The sequence below is a fragment of the Dipteris shenzhenensis genome, chromosome 14 (assembly GCF_047967505.1).
Source record: "Dipteris shenzhenensis isolate YYH24624 ecotype China chromosome 14, Dip_SZ_1.0, whole genome shotgun sequence".
NCBI classification, from domain to species: domain Eukaryota; kingdom Viridiplantae; phylum Streptophyta; class Polypodiopsida; order Gleicheniales; family Dipteridaceae; genus Dipteris; species Dipteris shenzhenensis.
In genome coordinates, this window is record NC_141609.1 from 3,716,686 (window position 1) to 3,738,468 (window position 21,783).

At 44.4% G+C, this 21,783-nt stretch overlaps 1 protein-coding gene across 3 annotated transcripts in view; it reads right to left on the reverse strand.

Moving 5' to 3' along the window:
• LOC147894080 (uncharacterized) overlaps positions 1-21,783 on the reverse strand; it is a 233,448-nt gene that overhangs the window by 183,032 nt on the left and 28,633 nt on the right. For 2 of the 3 annotated variants that reach the window (XR_015542123.1, XM_087385002.1), the window contains exons 2-5: positions 8,351-8,631; positions 2,093-2,249; positions 1,796-1,937; positions 1,447-1,609 (exon numbers count right to left, since the gene is read on the reverse strand). Coding sequence is in view for 2 of the 3 variants with exons in the window: in XM_087385002.1 (XP_087241128.1) it covers positions 1,447-1,609; positions 1,796-1,937; positions 2,093-2,249; positions 8,351-8,631 (743 nt within the window). In the remaining variant the exon portion in view is untranslated. The remainder of the gene's footprint in view (positions 1-1,446; positions 1,610-1,795; positions 1,938-2,092; positions 2,250-8,350; positions 8,632-21,783) is intronic. The other variant, XM_087385003.1, reaches the window with a different exon arrangement.

Consider the following 21,783-nt stretch of genomic DNA (forward strand, 5'->3'; position numbering starts at 1 on the left):
CAGAGGTGCACACCTTCTTCAGGAGGAGATTGGATGAGCAGTATTAGGTGGATCTTCACCATAGCACACCTCAGATCACCTTCGTCCCCTCTCATGGTTGCCATTCTGAAAGCATGGGAGATGCACAGGAGGATGCTTTAGTTTTTACTATGCGGGATGGTGGTAGATTGCTCAGATCCACAGAGGACATCTTGCTTGAGTCTGCTTTTCAGCCTATCAGGGTTGTAGGTCTTTTGGTGTAGGGATCAGATTCAGAGTGGTTCCTCGACCCAGACCCCGCCTACTCTCCACCGGGTCTTGGAGGCTTTGGCTCTACGGGGGAGTTCCCATTAGGTATTTGCAGTGGGACCCTGGAGAGTGGGAGTGGATTGACGCAGGGCATTGAGAGAAGAGCATCCCCTTCTTTTGTTACACGGTCAGTAATGCCAGGAGATTTCAGCTCAGTAGTAGAGGTTGGAGACCTTCCAGAGTTCCTCATTGGGAGACATTTGATATCACTGCGCCATGGTGGGATTGCAGTGAACCTTTGGAGATCCAGGTTCGGAGCCGACCCTACTTGCCCTCGTTGCCTCTCTGCTTCAGAGACTATTCAACATTGTTTATGGGATTATAGACAGGCGATGATGATTTGGATGGGGGTAGCCAGGATTTTCAGTCACTTTGTCCACACCCCATTCTTTATGACATGGGGATCAGTGGCTTGGCTTTCTCTTACAGGGCCTCAGGTATTCTATGAGAGACTTGACTCCTCTCGGGCCATTTTGGTTCGACGTCATCAGATTGAGTCATGTTCGTTAAATGTGGTACCACACCTTCCTTTTATAGATGTACATGCCTTTGTGGATACTTCTTGGGAGATTTTAGCAAGCATAGCATCCTGGCATATCTAGAGAGCCAGATGCACAGAGGCTATGGAGGGTACTCAGGTTCATCCCTCGCACACTTTGGCTAGTATCTGGACAGACACCATACATACCTTGATGGCCGTATGGATGAGTATACAAGGAGACTCCCGTGCAGCCTCAGCTAGGAGGGCATCTTTCTTCAGGGAATGGAAGGATTCTCCTTTCTTCTCTGAGAATCCTACAGGGTTGAGGTGGCACTTTCAGCCTCAGCCTTGGTTGTTTTTCACCTCACTTTGAGGGGGTTTTATCTATCCTCATGATTTCATGATGCTGTATTTCCGCTCAGAGCTTGCTCTAGCGAGTTTCTTTCTTACTTAATAGAAGTCTCTTGTTTGCCAAAAAAAAAAAAGAACTCACTTCAGGACTTCCCACATGGTTTTGTCTTATACAAGAGGAAGACTGTTTCTACTTAGCCTTCTCAAACTGTGTATTCATTCTCTTGAAAAGTAAGAAATGACGGCTTTTTTTCTCAAGAAAGTTGTTCGGAGTACAAAACTTAATAAGCATAGTAATCAAGAAACTAATTTGCAGCCCACAGTACCTGTAATACATAAGTGTCACTCAATCGTGCAGGTCCATGACGCCCACCATGAAACATAATCAGCCCATCATCCAGCAAAGCTGTTGCATGGTTGGAACGAGGGCTAGGAGACTCTCCTTTAACTGATGGGATGCTCCACCTGTTTGAAGCTGCATCATAGATACTGCAGAAAATATTTTTGTGCCATATTGCATGGATGACTAGATGCCTGTTCTTTATGTACTCAAGCTAAAACTTGTATCATTATATCCTCCACTGAGTTTTCCACCCCCACGCCCCCCCCCCCCAAAAAGAAAAACAAAAAAACAAAACGAAAGTATGTCAAACCAAGAGCCATTATGCATGATACCTGAGCTTATCATCCGTTAAAATTCCACCCTCAGCCTTCCCCCCAAAGAGAGCAACACAGGTGCCAAATGCTGTCAATGTGTGATAACCTCTTCTAGAAGGCCTTGTACCTTCTGGTTTTAACTCTTCCCACTGCAAAGTGTCTACCATCCAGCCCAAATGAAATTAATGAATTATGCCTCCTAAACAGAACATAGAGATCTATATGCATTATTGAGAAAGGAGAAACTTCTTTCAAAATCCTCAAAACAAATGAAAGTAGATAAAAATAAAAGTGAAAAACAAAGAGAGAGTTCACCAGTGTGAAGTACGACGAGATCACCCATCCAGCATGATTCAGCCCCCCCATAACCCCCAAAGACTAAGATCGCATCTTTTTGCAAAGGATGTAAAACTGCTGCATGTGTTCCCCTTGGCTTAATTGGAGAAACACCAGACGTCACAGGACTGGACCACTGATGAAATATCAAAGATGACCACTGTTATGACACAAGGAAGAAATAGGAGAGCAGTTCTTGACAGACATAAATTCTAATACTTATAAAACAGCCTATTTCGATTTAGCCAACCATTTGAAACGTTAGACATCTACTTTAAAATATGACAAATCTTGTTTGCCAAGGCAACTGCTTTGGTTCATTCTGACACAGTAGAATTTTAAATTCATCTTATAATGAGTAGCCATTCTAAGTAGCCCTAATTGTATCTTGATCAAAGGGAAAAAGATTGCCAGAGATTGCAATTGCTTCGATCATCAGGACTGAATAATACATAATTAATAACTTATTTTGTGGTCTCTGCTGTTGTTTTCCTTCATATCTACTATGAAGTTCTGAATTAGTGAAGCCCGAGACTCACCATTTTTCTGCATTCATGATGCTCTTTGTTTCTCATAAACAAAGATTCTTGTTTAGGATGCTATGAGCTTAAGGCAGAGCAATCGCCTCTTTTTGTGAGTGCTAATTTCTATGTAGAGAAAACAAATATGAAGGAAGGCTTACAACAATAAACTTGCCTTTTCATATGTAAGAAGTCCCTTAGAACTTGCTTGTAAGAAAGATACAACAAAAAAGACAAAGAAAAGAAAGGAGCCTTTCTACATCCAAGTGCCCAACGGCATCTCAGGTGGTCATGAGACATAATCATAGTCTCCTCGGAAAGCACTTCTCATTTTCCACCGAGGTCAGACCAGGGAATATCTTCCAATCTCATCTCCACTATCAGAGTTGCCCAAGCCTACTTCATCTTGATTGAATCTATCTTTCGTGCCATGCATGTGATGTTTGGTCCCAACAATTAAAAACCTGAGGCCCTGTCAAAGAAAGCCAAGCCATTCACCCCACCAAAAGTCCTGCAATCCTAACCCAAGAGATCCTGCCCTGTAGCACCGAGGGCAAAAAGGGTCAGCTCAAATGTGATCCTCCATTGAGTTACTGCAATGAAGAACATTTGTGGGAAGTTTCCAAATCCCTAGGGTAGTGTCCTTTAGACAAGAGTCGATGTACCAGCCGGTAGTACAAAAATCCCACCACTCTAACTGACTTGTGTGCGTCCAAAATAACATCCTAATCCAAAGATATAAGGAATATGCCCCTAGAATGCACTATGAAGATCAAGGTGTCTCTTTTTTTTTCCCCACATGAGCCCAATGACCTGCAATGGAACACCCCTTCCAGAGAAAGCCTCCATCCATCTGATAAGCCAACGCTGTCCCAATTCAAAGGGGTAGATATATCTCTCGAAGCAACTCTTCTACCACTCCCTCTGAGGTGACTAGCCACCTGCATTCTGTGCTCTTTGGGAGGTCCTTAAAAGTGTTCCAAGATCAAGCACAATCTCTCTCACACTCAGACCACTGTTTATAACCAAAAGCACCCAAAGGTCTACCATGTTCATAGAATCATTCCATATGATTGGCTATCTATCAATCTCATCCTACAAAAAGGGGAGAGTCCTCTGCAAAGAATGCCTGAAATTGAGCCAGGCTCTGATAATAGCAGTAATAAGTGGTGAGGAAGTCATCCTAAGGGCTGCATGAAAAGTAAAAATCCACCCAATGCTGTCCAACCACTCACCACTTGAGAAAGGAGTACAAGACCTTGCATTGATTGTATGGATCAATGATGTTGAGTTCTCCATCTTGCATTGGAAGAATCACAATCTCCTAAGCCACTCTAGCATCTAAGGACCCATCAAGTCCATTCTAATGAAGTTCTTGATAGTCCTCTTAAGATGTGCAATACAGTCCCTAGAGCGACACCAACAAGAGCAAACAAACTAGGCAGTGGCCAACAATAGTTGCTTGACAACTACACTCTAAAAGCAAGATCCAACCTGACTAACCTCCAAAAGAGGAGCTTCCTCCTGATACTAGCCAAAACAGGTTGTTCAAGGTAAATCCCAATGCCCACTTGACAGCCAGGGTACCTAGTAGAAAAACCCCTCTGAACCTAACTAAATCCAAAATCAGAGGAGTCCTCGTCACTTATCCAAAAACCGTTGGATTTGTGCCAATTAATCTGCAAGGCAAAACAGATCAAAAACTATCTTGAAAGCAATAAGTATAAGAGCAGAGGCGTCCAAAAGAAAGCCATGTGATTTGCAAGCTCACTATCCAGCAACAACTCATCCTATCTAAGGGGGAGTCTCCACCCACGAGGTCAAACTCGGATCTAAGAAAGAGTATCATGGCTCTACCTCAAACAAATATAAGAGAGAAGAGAGTGGGCACCCCTGTCGGACTAATCTAGCAATTTGAAATATGTCCCCACTAGAGCCCATACTAAGAACCTATGTCCTACACTATGTCTAGCCCATTTGGAGGCTGCCTAGAATGAGAAAATATTATAAAAAATCCTGCATCCATGCACAAAGCCGTTCTATATATCATAGGGCTGCAAAAGCAGGCTGATTGCCTTCACTAAGACTTTAGAATTTTGACACTAGCTGAGCAAAGAATGGTGTGGGGTTCAAAAATAGTAATAATTACCAAAAAGTAATCTAATGTAGAAACCCCAAGGGCAATAGAAACTGTGCCATCTCTATCCGAGGCCCAATCATCAACATAAAATCTGTAAACCTATGCATGGATGGGCATCGAATATCTCCTATTTGACTAAGAAAATAGGAGCAAAGAGGGAAAGGCATGCAAGGCATCATCAATCCAATAACCTCTAGCCAGAAACTGAAAAATCAATGCATCCCAAGAAGTTCTCTCAAGAGAGTGAATACCACCTTTCACTTCCTCCTCTTTTATCTGAGAGCAACTCCACCAAGTTCAAGTCACTTACAAGGATCCAAGAATCAGCAATAGGAGCCCAAGAGAGTAACATCTTCCAAAATAGAGTCCTTTCCCCTTGTTGGGGACCTAAATATTAAGAAAATCAACCAACAAAATAATCTTGGTGTCAAAAGCAGCAAACCAAAAAGTGGTACCAAAAAGCAATTTACCTACTCCTTGCACTCCCTATCATCTAGTATGTGCTCCTAGAGAACAATGGGTCCCCCTGAAATCTCCATGAAGTTGACTACATATCAGATGTCTCAGCTCCGCCATTGCTCCCACCATAGCTCCTGCTCGATTTGCGACTACTCCTCCGCCTGCTCCAGCCCTCCATTCCCCTCTTTAGCCTGCTGTCACCGAGTTGTAAATACTCCAAGTCAAAGTTTCAGTTGACCATTTTATTTGATTTCTTGAACTTCTATCATTACCCCCACCCAAGGTACCATCCAAGAAGTGGAGACGACTGAAGACCCCAAGGAGAAGGAGGAGGAGCAGCATGCTATTCCAGAACCGGCTCCAAAGGCACCTCCATCAGAGAAGAAGCTACCTCACTGGTATTTGAAGACTTTAAAAGACTCACGAATCACGAACATTTCCGAGAGTAGTTCCGGAGTGCAGTGGTCTCAACACAACATGAAGACACGCTATGGCGGCTCAGCTTGAGGAGCCCCGTTCCTTCTAGGAAGCGAAGGATATTCCAGAATGGCAGGCAACCATGCAGGCAGATGCAGGCAGAGATGGTGGATGCCATTTTGAAAAATGACACCGGGGATTTAGTGCCCAAACCAACCAAGCAGAAGATCATTGGAACTAAATGGGTGTACAAGCTTTAAGTTCAAGTTAGATGGGACCTTGGACAAGTACAAAGCGAGATTGGTGGTGAAAGGCTATGCACAGTCAGAAGGACTTGACTTCGACGAGACCTTCGCCCCCACAGCCAGGATGGTGACCATTCGGACAGTCATTGCCTTGGCTGCTCATCACAGTTGGCCTATTTTTCAAATGGACGTCAAGTCTGCATTTTTTAATGAAACCCTAGAGGAGGAGGTATATGTGGCACAGCCACCAGGATTTCAAATTCCAGGATCCCCATCAAAAGTCTGCAACCTGAAGAAGGCTTTATACGGGCTGAAACATGCCCCTAGAGCTTGGTACCAGCGGATAGATGTTAAGATCGGGCTTCAGCGGAGTCCATCAGAAACAAATCTTTATCTCGACACAGAGGGGGATCTGCGGCTGGTTTTGATTCTATAGGTGGATGGCCTCATCATTACAAGGGATCATACGAAGAAGATTGCTCAAGTCAAGAGACTTCTCGTGGAGTTCGAGATGACGGACTTAGGCATACTTCACTACTTTCTTGGGATTGAGGTGAAGCAGAGAAAGAGCTATATCTTTATTTCACCGGAGAAATATTGCAGGGAACTGCTCAAATGCTTTCAAATGGAAAATTGCAAAGCAGCATTGACTCCCATGGAAACTGGTCTGAAGCTTAGTGTGCGTGATCCATCTCAGCCGGTTGATTCATCACTGTATTGAAGCATGGTGGGGAGTTTGCTTTACCTCACCAATACCCAACCAAATATTTCCTACGCAATTGGATTGCTCTATCAGTTCTCCACCACACCCCAAGAAGGCCCATTGGGACGCAGGTATGAGGATGCTAAGGTACTTGAAGGGCACCTGCACCTATGGCATACGACAGGCATTAAGTAGGGAGGTTTCTGCGATAGTGATTGGGCACGTGATATTGATACCTGGAGATCAACCTCTGGATATTCTTTCTTACTCTCATCAAGAGATGTGTCATGGCTGAGTAAGAAACAACCTACTGTCGCCCTTTCATCCACAGAGACGGAGTACAGGGCTGCTTGTACAGCAGCATGCGACGAATCAGGTGGATCTTGGAGGACATGACTGTGGCCCAAGAAGATGCGACGGTGGTTATGTGCGACAACCAGAGTTGCATAGCGACCGCCAACAACCCCGTGTATCATGCACGAACGAAGCACATCGAGGTCCACTACCACTTTGTTCGTGAACTCGTCGACGAAGAAGTCATAGAGTTGATGTACTGCCCGACCAACGACAACATCTCGGATGTCCTCACGAAGGCGCTTCAAAGGGAGTGGATGGAACACCTCATTCGACGCATGGGGATCAGCCCACAATTATGTCATTGAGAGGGGGTGTTAGAAATGTCACTGCCCCACCCGTGAGCCCCCGATTCGAGGGGACAAGGGGGCAGGAGACTATAGGGGGATAAGGGCAGAGAGAACCTGACTGTTTGGAGGCAGATCTCTTCCAGATCTGTGACAGCACCCTGCGTGGAGGATTGCGCCAGCACCATGGTCCCATGCGGGGGCATTTGCAGCAGTACCAGGACCAGCCAGCAGCAGCCCAAAGGCCCAACATATGGGGCCTTATATAGGCCAGGAGGCTGGCCCAGAAAGCGACCTAGGGGCGGCCATTTCGGTCCCTTGAAGAGGCATCTGCTGCTTGGGAGCAAAAGAGAGAACACCTAAAGAGAGGCTGAAATTCCCTCCGAAGACAAGCTAGCGCGTGCTATCTTTTAGCAAGATAATCTGAACAAGAACCACTAAACCTTTGTCGAGCTCCCAAATACAATTTTCTAACCTTGAAGCATAGGCGAGAGAGATTACGCCAGTTGAATGAGGGAAACTGTTTACTGAATTACGACAAGATTTCAAAGGTTATGCATGCACTTTCAAAGCAAGAGGAGAGGGCGACAAACTATACAAGTACCATTCCAATCTGAAGCCCAACATTAGAGCGTCATAGTCTGATGACACTAAACATTGCTAATAAATTGGACAGGCCGGCGAAGGAAAATTTGAACCAAAACAACAAGATGACACATGGGAAGCTTCCACATCCACAAATGGATCCTGAACACCACCAATATTATTTCAGCTTTTATATGCTCTTCTCATTTATATACGTAGACAGTGCTAGGACAAAAATAGTGGAACCATAGGATAGCCCTACTGCCATAGCAAGGACTAACTTCTATTGATATAATTAATGGTGCAGGTGCTGGCTATAAGACAAGTCCAATTCAATTTTCATGTGGTTAATGCATTACTGAATTCCCACTTGGTCACAATCATTAAAATGGAGAATTTCAGTAAGGGTAACTCCAGAGAAAGCCACACAAAAGGGAGATGCACGAATATAACACAACTCTGAAACAACAATTGCCCTTTAAGAAATCAGAGCGACACGAAATGAAGGATATGGTTTGCAAAGTACCTTCAGAGAAACAGTGTCAAACACATGTACATCAGAATACATAGTTTTATGATCGCTGCCACCTATAACCCACAGCTCGCGTTCATTGACAACCGTAGAAGTGTGGTATGCACGAGGTGAAAATGGGACTTTGGCTTGCACCAGTCTCCACTTTTCTATTTCAGTGTCAAATGCCCACAGATCATTGAGAAATTCATTGCCATTGCGACCACCCAAAACATATATATCTTTTCCAACAAGATTGGCTGTATGCCCAGCTCGACCTTTAAGGTTTCGATGTCCTGTTGCAAAGGAAACAAAAAAAAAGGACCTTTTTTCTTATTTTGTCCATAAAACAAGTGGCACCTATGAGATTGATCAGCACACTCAACTTTGATCCTAATAAACATGAACATAAAGTTGTAGGCCAGGACCTGCTTTGTGAAATGCAAAGCTGAAGATTTATTCTCACTGAAATTAGTCATAAGACACCAAAATATTTCTACAATGGCATTTGCAATCTATTCACGGAAAAATGCTGAGCCTATAGATTTATATTTACTGAAATAGTAAACCAGTTTCTACAATGGCATTTGCCATCTGTTCGAGGAAAAATGCTGAGCCTATAGATTTATATTTACTGAAATAGTAAACCAGTTCATAAGACACCATTCTACCTCTGCCATGGCATTTTTTCATGAAAAGGGCTTCTATCACAGTGCTCAAGGCAAGAATACAGCATGCATAGCATGGAAAAAAACTAGAGGACATCCCTCTAGGCTCATGGAGGATTTGGCTTCATGGGGGTGTCCCAATAGAAAGAAAGAAAGAAAGAAAGAAATTTTATTAGAGTCTTTGGAAGACCGATGGGTCTATGAGACTGAAAGAAAACCTGATACAAATCACAGTAAGGGTGGAGCTACTGAAACGAGCATCATCACCCGTGCTGAATCCTAAGTCTGATCATACATAATCAAATACATCTGGATGTAACAATGAAAAGAAAAGGACTGGAGCGGAGCGGAATCCTCCGTATGTCATGTCCCCCTGGCTGGTGCATAGCCGGTGATGGGACGCTGGTGCCCGTCAAGGGGTGCCGTGCGTCTCGGTCTCCTGGACGAGGCTCGATGCCCAGAACCACTGTGACTCCCGTGGGACATATCCCGGGTCTAAACAATGACGGGAGGTCCCCCAGAGTGATCTGTGTGTCCCCTCGATGTCTCGTGTGTCGTGCTGCGATCGTCGGGTCGGGGTCTCTGTCATGTCGACAGCTAGATACTGGGCGATCAATGTCATTCCATGGGAAGAACTCTGTGATCCTGCTCTGAGAGGTGTCTGATGATGTGACCAAGCCCCGTCGCTTGAGTAAGTACTCTCTATGTCGGATTCCCTCGTGAATGAAGGCCGCGAGGCATCTCTGATCTAGGTAAGCGAGGAATCTGGAAAGGAGCCCGGAGCCGTCTCTGAAGAGGCAGTGGTAGCGACCTCGGATCTCGTAGTACACTGGGCACCTGAAAATAAAATGCTCCTTCGACTCAACCTCCTGACAGTCACACAATATGCATAAGCGATGCTCCCTAGGAATCCCCTCTGCTCTGCCACTCTCTATGCGGAGGCAGTGTGATGATACCCGAAACTGTCCGATGGAGATCCGTAGTGAGTGAGGCATATGAAATCAGTGTATGTAGGCCATCTTCTGGTGGTTCTAGTGATGTCCTATAGGCCATGGTATGTGCCTTGTAGGCACTTATAGTGTTAGTGCCTTCTAGGCCACATAGGACACTTAGTCCTATGTGACACCTAGGACACTTAGTCCTAGGTCTAGGTACAAGTACTTTGTACTTGTGTGTTTTCAAGTTATCTAAGATTTGACGTGACTACTCTGAATTGACTCGTCTTGTACCTGCACTCTCACTCTCTCTTTGTTTGTACCTTCAGTGGTATCAGAGCAGATATTGCTCTAGTCCTCCAGCTCTCCTCAGCCCCCGAGTCCTCCATTGTTCATTGGGAGTTTTCTGCCCTGCTGGTTCGAGGCTCTTCAGCTGCTATCCAAGATTCAGGCGTCCAGCTTCCACAACCTCTTACAAAGGTGTATTCCCTTCCGTACATTCAGTGGTATCCCGTACTGCCTACAAGATCTGCGCCGTACAGTCCGTACGTGAGCAGAAGTGCATCCCTGTACCTGCATCGCCGTACGCGTATCGTACACTGCGCGCGTACTTCATCCGTAAATCGCGCTCTTCCGTACGTGTATCGTACACTGCGCACGTACTTCATCCGTACATCGTGTTATTCCGTACGTGTACCGTATACATCGCGCCGTACTCCATCCGTACGCAAGGTCGTACCTTAAGTGATATCACTGTATAGATCAGCCGTACAGCCACCGTACACCGTACGGCCATCGTACTTATGTACAGCCACCGTCTGAAATTTGGGGCTTTTGCTGATCTGCAGGACATTGGAAAATTTGGGGTTTTCAGTTCTTTACACCTCCTTTGATTGCAATTTCTTGCAAGAATATTGGAGTTTTGGGATTTGTTCTGCAATTTCTTGTTTAGATTGCAGTACATTGGGTCAGATTGCAGGACATTAAGTTACATTTGCAGGACATTGAGTCAGATTTGCATACATTGGGTCACATTTGCAAAAAAATTTCAGCAAAATTTGGGGCTTTTCTACATTTGCCCTTTTTTTGGCCTATTTGCCCTCAATAAATTTGGGGCTTTTGCCAAATTTGCTGTTTTTGCAGTGAACATTGCCTGTCACAGTCACATTTGGGTCAGATCTGCATTTGCCCTTCGATTTGGGTCAGAAATTTGCAGATATTTGCTGTCATTTTTGGGACAGCCAGCTTTTTGCAGTGATAGCCTTGAGGCTTTTAGGTTTTCAGGTCTTTTACAGGGTATCACAGTTGCTATGGCTGGGAACAATCAAGATTTATTTGGAGTTCTTCGTGAAGATGATAAGTTGGATGGCACCAACTATCCGATGTGGTCTTATCTCATGAAACATATTCTTGTTGCAAAGCATTTGTGGAATATTGTTTCTGGGGCTGATCTGAGGCCAGCCAATGCTTCAGTGGTTGTTTCTACTCCTAGTTCTTCTGCAGGGGGTACTCCTCCTGATGCCTCTTCCTCTAGCACTCCTGCTGCTGCTCTTCCAACTCAAGAACAGTCAAGATGGGATGCAAGAGATGCAAATGCACATTCATGCATTGCTTTATCATGCAAGAGAATCATTATTCCACACATCCGGTCTTGCAGGACAGCAAAGGATGCTTGGGATAAATTGGCTTCTCTCTATCAGATACGCAATGAAGCTCGTGTTGCATATTTGAGAAAACATTTACAGGAAGTGAATATGAATGAAGGTGAGTCAATGGATGCATATTTGACAAAGGTTAAAGACCTCATGGAACAGCTTGCCAACATTGATTAGGTGGTGCCAAATTCACAGCTTGTCAGTACCACATTGAATGGACTGCCAGATACATATCAAGGGTTTGCTACAACCCTTCGATTAGTGGCCATGGGTAATCCAGACCACTATTCTTTTGACCAGCTAGTTACTTTGCTTTTGCAGGAAGAGCAAAGTAGAGCTAACAGACAAGCCATTATTCCTGATCATGCATTTGCTTCACAGCAGACAGGAAGAGGCAAGGCTTCCAAGCCTATGGGCAAGCCAAAATCTGCGCACAGCAACTGCAATTCCTCTACGCATAGCAGCTGCAATTCCTCCCCATGCATTTAAAAATACAGCAGATAAGGGAAAGAAAAAAAGATGCAACTATTGTCGCAAGCCTGGACATGACATTTCAGAATGTAGGAAGCGCATTGCTTCGGAGAAAAAGAAAGCAAGATTGATAGTTAATGCCTCACATGCCATTGAATCCCATGAGCCAGCAGATGCTTCACATGCACATGCTCTTCAGGATGATTGGGCATGGGCTGTCCATTGCTCATTTGATCCCTCCAAAGCTGATGCACTCTTTACTGCTAATGATGCTCAGTCCTGGTACTTCAATAGTGGTGCTTCCAAGCATGTCAGATTTGCAGACAGTTGTTTCATTCTCTAGCTGATTCGAGGGGGGACTGTTACATGTGCTAATAATGCTTCAAAGGAGTTGGAGATGTGCAGCTCACATCCATTTCCAGCCATCCTGTCACTCTGACAAATGTTCTTTTTGTGCCTGGCATTGAAGTCAACTTGATTTCAATTTCAGCAATTGCTACTTCAGGTTTCAGAGTAATTTTTGATGGCTACAGATGCCTAGTATATGATCTTCGTGATGACAATGCCATAGTTCTCACTGGCACTTTGCAAAAAGGGCTTTATCACCTTGATTATCATTCAGCTGCACTTTCTATTGAAGCATTGGCTATTTCAGATTCACAGCTTGCTAAAACTCATCTTTGGCATGAGAGAATGGGCCATCTCAATTATAGAGCTCTTGCAAAGCTACATTCACAGTAGATGGCAAATGATGTACCTCAGACTCGCACAGTTTCCAAACATGTGTGTGAGGGTTGTCTTTTGGGTAAGATGCATCAATTTCCTTTTCAAAAGAATTGTCCAAAACTCTCACAAAGGAAATTGCAGTTAGTACACAGTGATGTCTTTGGCCCAATGAGGACAAATGCCATTGGAGGATACAAGTATTTCATGACTCTCATTGATGATTTCACAAGGTATTGCTGGGTATATCCTTTAAAGGCCAAATCTGAAGTTTTCTTATGCTTTCAGAGATGGCTGAATATGGTTGAAAATGAATCAGGATGCAAGCTTGTCACCCTCAACACAGATAGGGGGGGTGAGTATATGTCAAAGGAGTTTGATGCATTTCTATCCTCACGCAGCATTATTCACTCATGCACTACTCCTTACACTCCTCAGCAAAATCCTGTTTTTGAAAGGAAAAACAGGTCCACAATGGAGATGGCCAGATGCATGCTTAAGGCCAAGTCTTTGCCCAATAAATTTTGGCTTGATGCAGTAATGTGTGCCAACTATGTGCTGAATAGATCACCTACACGGGCATTAAAGACTATTACACCTTATGAAGCATGGAAAGGCAGGAAGCCTTCACTTTCACATATGAAAGTTTTTGGGTCTCTTGCATATGTTCATGTCCCATCTCACCTGAGACATAAGCTTGATGATAAGGCAATCAAATGCATAGTCATTGGTTACAGCCAAGAGAGCAGAGGGTATCGGTTATATCAACCAAATACTGGGAAGATTATTGTCAGTAGAGATGTGATCTTTGCTGAACATTCAGCTTCTCCTCTTGTGGACTGCAAAGCAAAGCCAGATATTGACATGTTTGATGCCTTTGAATCTTGGTTACCTCTGCCATCATCAGAAGAGGATTTTGAGCAACAACATGAGCCTCCTACAGGCCCTCCACTAAGCAATAATCAGGTTACTCTTCCGGCACAAAATGATCCCATTACTCATGATGCAGTCATTGAAGAAAGAGCTGTCAATAGACAGCAAAGGCAAGTTCCCAGATGGCTTCTGGATACATTGAGGGACAGCAAACAAGATCATCCTTTTGCTGCCCGGACAAGATCAGGGAATAGATAGCATGGTCACTTTCTTGAGTTTGCACTCCTTGCTACAGCTTGCAATGAAGAGCCTTTGTGCCATAAAGATGCTTTTGACAGCAAAGAGTGGATGGATGCAATGAAAGCTAAGTTACAATCTATTGCCAAAAACGACACATGGGAATTAGTAGATCTCCCACCTGGCAAGCATGCCATTGGAACGCGGTGGGTCTACAAATTAAAAAGGAAATCTGATGGCAGCATAGATCGAGCCCGTCTTGTTGCAAAAGGGTATGCCCAACAACAAGGCATTGACTTTGAGGAGACATTTGCTCCCACATCCAGGATTACTACCATTCGATGTGTCATTGCCATTGCAGCCCATCATCATTGGCAAGTGCACCAACTTGACATCAAGACCGCTTTTCTTCATGGGGATCTGCAGGAAGAAGTTTATGTCACACAACCTCCTGGCTTTGAGGTTGTTAATTCTGAAAATAAGGTATGCCGGCTTAGAAAAGCCCTTTATGGTTTGAAGCAGGCACCCAGGGCATGGTATGCCAAAATTCATGCACACTTACTATCCCTTGGTTTTCAGAATAGTCCCACAGAACCCACTCTTTATTTCCGTGGGAGTGGATCTGATTTTTTACTGCTGATTTTATATGTGGATGATATGCTTATCACGGGCCCAAATACTCAGCAAATTGCAGCTTTCAAGGCTGATTTGCAGCAGATTTTTGACATGTCAGACATGGGACGGCTCCATTATTATTTGGGCATTCAGTTTGCTCATGTTGAGGGGGGTATCATGATGTCTCAGTCCAAGTATATTGGACAGCTCCTTGATCGTTTTCAGTTTGAGGATTGCAAGCCAATCTCTACTCCAGTGGACCCTGGCTTCAAATTCTCAGCTCATGATGGGAGCCCACCATGTGATATCAGTCTTTATCAGCAGGCTGTTGGATGCCTTATTTATTTATGTCATACCAGACTTGACTTGCAGTATGCAGTATCTCAGCTCAGCAGATTCATGCACATGCCCAGTTCATAGCATTGGCAAGCAGTGAAGAGAGTCTTCAAATATCTCAGAGGCACTCACGATTTAGCCCTCTTCTACGGTGATCAAGGTTCACTTACCATGCATGCTTACACGGATAGTGACTAGGCAGGATGTTCCGACACCAGAGTGTCACATACTGGCAATTGTTTTTTGCTTGGCAATTCATGTATTTCTTGGCTAAGCAAGAAGCAACCGACAGTTGCCACGTCTAGCTGTGAGGCTGAGTACAGGGCAGCTTTCACCGCTACAGTAGAGTGTGTTTGGCTTCGACAGTTACTTACAGATCTTGGTATTTGCCAGACATCCTCCACTATTGTCTACACTGACAGCCAAAGTGCTTTGGCCATTGCGCGTAACCCAGTGTTTCATGCGCGTACCAAGCATATTGAAGTTCACTATCATTATGTTCAGGAGCGGTTGTCAACAGGAGACATAGAGTTGTCCTATCTTCCCACAGAGGACAACATCGCAGATATGTTTACAAAGGCACTTCCTCGTCCCAAGTTCGAAGTCTTCCGACAGGCTTTACACTTGGTTCCCTTTGTTACATGATCTGACATTCCTTGTACATTCATAGCTGGCTATATCCTTTTGGATGAACATGTGCTACCATGACCAGAAACTACTAGGTTTTCCAGAGTACTTCAGCCCATCCCATGGAGGGGGGTTTGTAGGCCATCTTCAAGTGGTTCTAGTGATGCCCTATAGGCCATGGTATGTGCCTTGTAGGCATAAGTGTAGGCACTTATAGTGTTAGTGCCTTCTAGGCCACATAGGACACTTAGTCCTATGTGACACCTAGGACACTTAGTCCTATGTGACACCTAGGACACTGTCCTAGGTCTAGGTACAAGTACTTTGTACTTGTGTGTTTTCAAGTTATCTAAGATTTGACGTGACTACTCTGAATCGACTCGTCTTGTACCTGCACTCTCTCTCTCTCTTCGTTTCGTACCTTCAGTGTACCCCGATGGTGTGATGAATCCCTCCTCCGAAATGGTAGACAGTAATCTCTATAGAAACTCAGCTTCACTGGAAGCTCCCTTGGCTCCAACCAGGTCCTAAAGGTGTGTAGCTGCAAGAGATACACTCGAATGACCTGGTTGGTATGTGGCCCAATCGGGATGGTGGGTGGGAGTACCGGAGGGGCATCTAAACTGTACTGAAAAGGAGGTATCCTATTGATGTGGAACCCTAGTCTCACAAACCATCTGTGAGTCCGTGCATACCAGCATCGCTCGTCTCCCTCTGCTGCCAACCTCATGGAGGAATCGAGAGCCAACCATGGCAACCTCTGTCTCCCTAATGTGCAGTCCCCATATGATGTACTTGTAGTGGGATGCTTTGGGAGTGGGAGTGGATTGATGCAGGAGAAGAGCCTTCCATTCTTCCATGAAACTGTTAGCAATGTTAGGAGGTTTAGCTCACTGTTAAGAGCCGGAAGCCTCCAGAGCCTACAGCAGCCCTAACTGTTTGGAAAAAACTCAGAACACTCACTCTTCAACTAAGAGACAGCAGCAAACTCGGAAGATGCTGGATACTAAATGGACTTGCGAGAAGATTATTAGAAACAGGACTCTCCATCCGGAAATGAGCTCTTGGATGAAATCCGTGAGATAAGTCAAATTGCCGGAAGAACCAGATGGGGACTATATTTTACTAAGTAGGTAGTGGGGTATGGTAAGCAAACACTCAATTAAAAGTACTCACACAAAATAGCATGTAGATGTTAGAATTATAGATATAATTCAGCAGTGACCAATGTAATATAATAAGCTAGTTAGGGGCACTTTTCCCTCTTTAAGAGGTTTTTCCCCCTAACCGCAGTTAGTTCACTAACTATGGTTAGTGACTACTAAGGTTTTGTCACTAGGACAAAACCTTATCTTTTCTCACTTTGAGTTGTACTCTTTACTCTCTATTCTATTGCCACTACGTCTTCAGCTTCCAAGCTTCCTGCTCTCTAAATCTCTCTTGCTCTCACTCACTTCCTATTCCTTCATTTGGTATTAGAGCAGGTTCAAGAGCTTTGAGCTCATTGCTCCCTTCAGTTCCAGCACTTAGCCTCAAGCTTTAGTCTGCTCCAACCTGTCCGTACAGTCCGTACGACTGTATGGAATCCTGACGCATAGTGTCGTACAGCTCCCGTAATACCTCCGTACAGCTCCCGTAAAACATCCGTACTGCTCCCGTACAGATTGCCGTACAGATCGTCGTTGCTCCGTACACTGCGCCGTACAGATCGCCGTACAGCACAGTGCAGGTCATTGTACCTGCGCAGGATTCTGTACAGCGCCGTACATCGCCGTCCGTACAGCGCCGTACATCGCCATCCGTACATTGCCGTATTTCTGGACAATCTTGTCGTACTGACCGTACAAACTGTATCGTACAGTCCGTACTGTACCGTACCACCATACAGTTAGTACTGTACCGTACCACCTGCACCCTTCACAGATTTGTGTGCATTTCTGCATTTTCAGATCTGTACTTGCAGATTTACACAGGTTGCCTTCAGCCACAGGTGTTCTTTGGCAGGCACATCTTGCAGAAAACCATAGTTTGGTTCAGTTGTTTGGGAGTACATTTGGGGCATTTTGCATATTGCAGACATTGCAATCATTGTGCAATTTTGGAGCTACATCTGGAGCAAAATTGCAGATCTAGTCTGAAATTTGGGGCTTTTGTTTAAAAATTGCAGATTTGGGGTTTTTAGTAATTTTGCCCCTTTCTGGCTGCAATTTCTAGCCACAATGGGGCTTTTGTGTTGAGAGAGCTTTTTTTGGAGTATTCAGTACATACTGCCTTTCTTGGAGTGTTTGGAACACTTTTGGCAGATTTTGGAGAGTGTTTGATGCTTGGACAGATTTCTGACAGCTCAAGTACAGAAATCTAAGTTGCATATACAGCCCGTGCTTGGCTGTGTTTTTGGGAGTTGTGCATTTTATTCCCAGTAAGGGAATTCAGCTTTGTATCTGCTTCAATCTCTTTCTCAGATATGGCCCATCAAAATCAGAATGAGTTCCAGTTCGGTGGTCTTTCACAGGAAGACAAGTTGGATGGTACCAACTACTCCCTCTGGAGTTTCATGGTACGTAATATTCTGATTTCTCGCAATTTATGGGATTATGTCAATGGGGATGAAATCCGACCAGCAGATTTTGCACCTGCTACCCCTCCTCAGCAAGGAGGTGGAAGAGGTCGTGCACAGGGTGCAGCTGCAGGACAAGTTGTTGGTGCAGCTACAGTCAATACTCCAGAGCAGAAAAGATGGGATTCACGGGATGCCTTAGCCTTGTCATGCATCTCTCTTTCAGTGAAAAGATCAATCATTCCGCATATCCGGTCGTGTAAGACCTCCAGGGCAGCGTGGGATATTTTGGAAAGCATGTATGCAGCACGGAATGATGCCAGGGTATCTTTCTTAAAAAGAGAGTTGAGCAATACACATATGGAGGAGGGTGACTCTCTGTCAGTCCACCTCACAAAGCTACAGGATCTCAGAGAGCAATTGTTAAACATAGATGAAATTATTCCTGATTCAGAGATGATTACAACCACTCTGAATTCTCTTCCTGAGTCTTATCTCAGCTTTCACACTTCGCTGAATTTATCATTGAGGAGGGGTGCAAATCCTCTCACTTTTCATGAGTTGATAGGACTTCTGCTTCAGGAAGAGCAGACCAGGAAAAATTTGGCTTCACGTGCAAGTGAACAAGCCATGCTCTCAAAATTTAAATCAAAAACAAAGGGATAGGCAAAGACAGCAGCAAATCAGCCTTCCAGTGGGTCAGGACAGCCTTCACAAAAGGCTAAAAGTGATGCAAGTAAGCCCAAAAAGAAGGGTTTTTGTCACTACTGCAAAAAGCCAGGTCATCACATAGCAGAATGCAGGAAAAGGATTGCAAAAGAAAAGAAAAACAGCTCAAGAATGGCTGTTTCAGATTCAGCCCCTTGTGCATCTGATAGTGGGGATGCTACAGCCAACTTTGTTGGTCAAGATTATGCCTTTTTATCTTGCATTTCAGATTCTAGGTTGGCTGTTCCAGATGCTTGGGATAGTACAGCCTCTTGCAGTGATGATACATATGCTTTTTTGACTTGCAGCTTTGACTCTTCTACAGATGCATCTGCTTTTAGTGTTAATGAAACACTGAACACATGGTATTTTGATAGCGGTGCATCCAAGTACATCACTTCTAGAAAGTGTCTTTTTACTTCCTTGCATCCACCTCCTGTTGGTAAGAAAGTCACTTGTGCCAACAACTCCTCATATTCAGTACGTGGCACAGGAGAAGTTGAGCTCACTGCAATTGATGGCTCAATTTTCAGACTTTCTGATGTCTTATATGTGCCTGGCATAACCAAAAATCTCCTTTCAGTGTCCACTCTTAACAGAGGGGGATTTCAGGTCATCTTTGAGGATGACAAATGTGCTGTCCGAGACAGGGAAGCTAACTATGCCTTAATGTTATCTGGTACTCTGCTGCGTGGGCTTTTTCAGCTTGATATTTTTGAGAAAAGAGCAGCCCATGCTCTGGCAGTTTCTACCCCTACAGCTACCATGCAAAATGCAGAATTATGGCATGCCAGATATGGCCACATGCATTACAACAGCTTAATGACACTTCAGAAATTTTCAATGGTTGATGCATTGCCACCTCTTGAGATACCTCCTCCACATGCCTGTGAAGGGTGCATTTTAGGTAATGCATAGATTTCCCTTCAAAAAGGATGGTTCAGTTAAAGCTGTTCGCAAATTGCAGCTTATACACAGTGATGTCTGTGGTCCCATGAGGACTCCGTCATTGGGTGGTCATCTCTACTTTGTCACATTTATTGATGACTACTCCAATTTTACTTGGGTTTATGGGCTGAAAAAGAAATCTGAAGTGTTCACAGTGTTTAAACACTTTTCAGCCATGGTTGAAAATGAAACCGGACTCAAGATACAGACATTACGCACGGATAGAGGGGGGAATACCTATCTGCAGAATTTGATGCTTTTCTCAAGCACAAGGGTATTGTGCATCAGCTCACAGTCAGGCTGACCCCTCAGCAAAATGGCAAAGCTGAGAGGAAAAATAGAACCCTCATGGAGATGGACAGATGTATGCTGAAAAGCAAACACATGCCTCATAAATTCTGGCTAGAGGGTTTGATGTGTGCCAATTACATTTTGAACAGGGCTCCCACTAAGGCTTTAAAAACAAAAACTCCTTTTGAGGTCTGGAATGACAAGAAGCCTTCAGTGGATCACTTCCGAGTCTTTGGATGCCTTGCCTATGCACATGTGCCAGTTGAATTTAGGCACAAATTGTCAGATAAAGCCATCAAATGCATATTTGTTGGATACAGTGCAGAAAGCAAGGGGTATCGTCTCTACAATCCTGCTACACGCAAAATCATTGTAAGTAGAGATGTGATATTTTCTGAAAATTCAGCTCACACTCAGGCTGAATTTCAAATGCCTTCATCTTCAGAGGATGTCTTTCAAGGGTTGCTACCCATTGCTTTGGGTTCCTCTGCTGATTTTTCTGATCCAAATCAGAATTCACAGCAACCTTCAAATGCTTCAGTTCCGCCACAGGATGTCTTGCCTCCTCCACAGGCAGTGGAACAAGTGGTGCAGCAAGAAATTGCAGACATACATGCAGCAAAAACAGTCCCAAACTGGCTGTTACAGACTCTCAGGGAGAGTAAACTTGATGCTCCGTTACCTGGCAGGACTCGCAGTGCAGCAAGGCACATGGAAGGTGCTAATTCAGTTGAATCAGCATATGCAGGTACTCTCCTTGATGAGGAGGAGCCTGCCACATTTGAAGAAGCAAAAGGTAATGTGCATTGGATGAATGCCATGCACGATGAGTTGCAGTCCATTGCAAAAAATCAGACTTGGGATGTTGTGGACTTGCCACAGGGTAAACATGCTATTGGCACACGATGGGTATTTAAAGTCAAACGGAAGCCAAATGGCTCCATTGACAGATATAAGGCCAGGCTGGTTGCTAAGGGCTATGCTCAGAAAAAGGGCATAGATTATGAGGAGACATTTGCTCCTACATCCCGGATGACCACCATCCGATCAGTAATTGCAATGGCTGCACATTTTGAGTGGAATGTTCATCAGTTGGACATAAAAACAGCCTTCTTAAATGGGGACTTGCTGGAAGAGGTGTATGTCAAACCACCTCCAGGCTTTGAAATTACAGCAAATGCACTTCAAGTATGCACACTCAATAAAGCTTTATATGGGCTGAACCAGGCCCCTCGTGCATGGTATGCTAAGATACATGCCTTTTTGACCAGCAAGGGGCTGCACAATAGTCCTACTGCGAGCACCCTCTACATCAAGATGGATGGGGGGGAAATATTAGTCATCCTTCTTTATGTCGATGACTTACTGCTCACAGGGTCCAATGAAGAAAAAATTGTAGATTTCAAAGCTGATTTGCAGACCAACTTTGACATGTCAGATTTGGGGCTGCTTCACTTTTATTTGGGGATCCAGTTCTCTCATGAGAGACGTGGCACTGTTATGTCTCAGTCCAAGTATGTACAGAAACTCTTGGACACATTTAACATGCAAGAGTGTAAGCCCATAGCCACTCCTATGGAGCCGGGGCTTAAACTCACAATGCATGATGCAGGAGAATCAGTTGATGCCACACTTTACAGTCAAGCTGTTGGATGCCTCATATATCTCTGCAACACTAGACCTGATATTCAGTTTGCAGTATCTCAGGTGAGCAGGTACATGCTTAGCCCACAAACTATGCATTGGCAGGCAGTTAAGCGCATCTTCCGTTATTTGCAGGGCACAAAATCTGTTGGCTTACTAT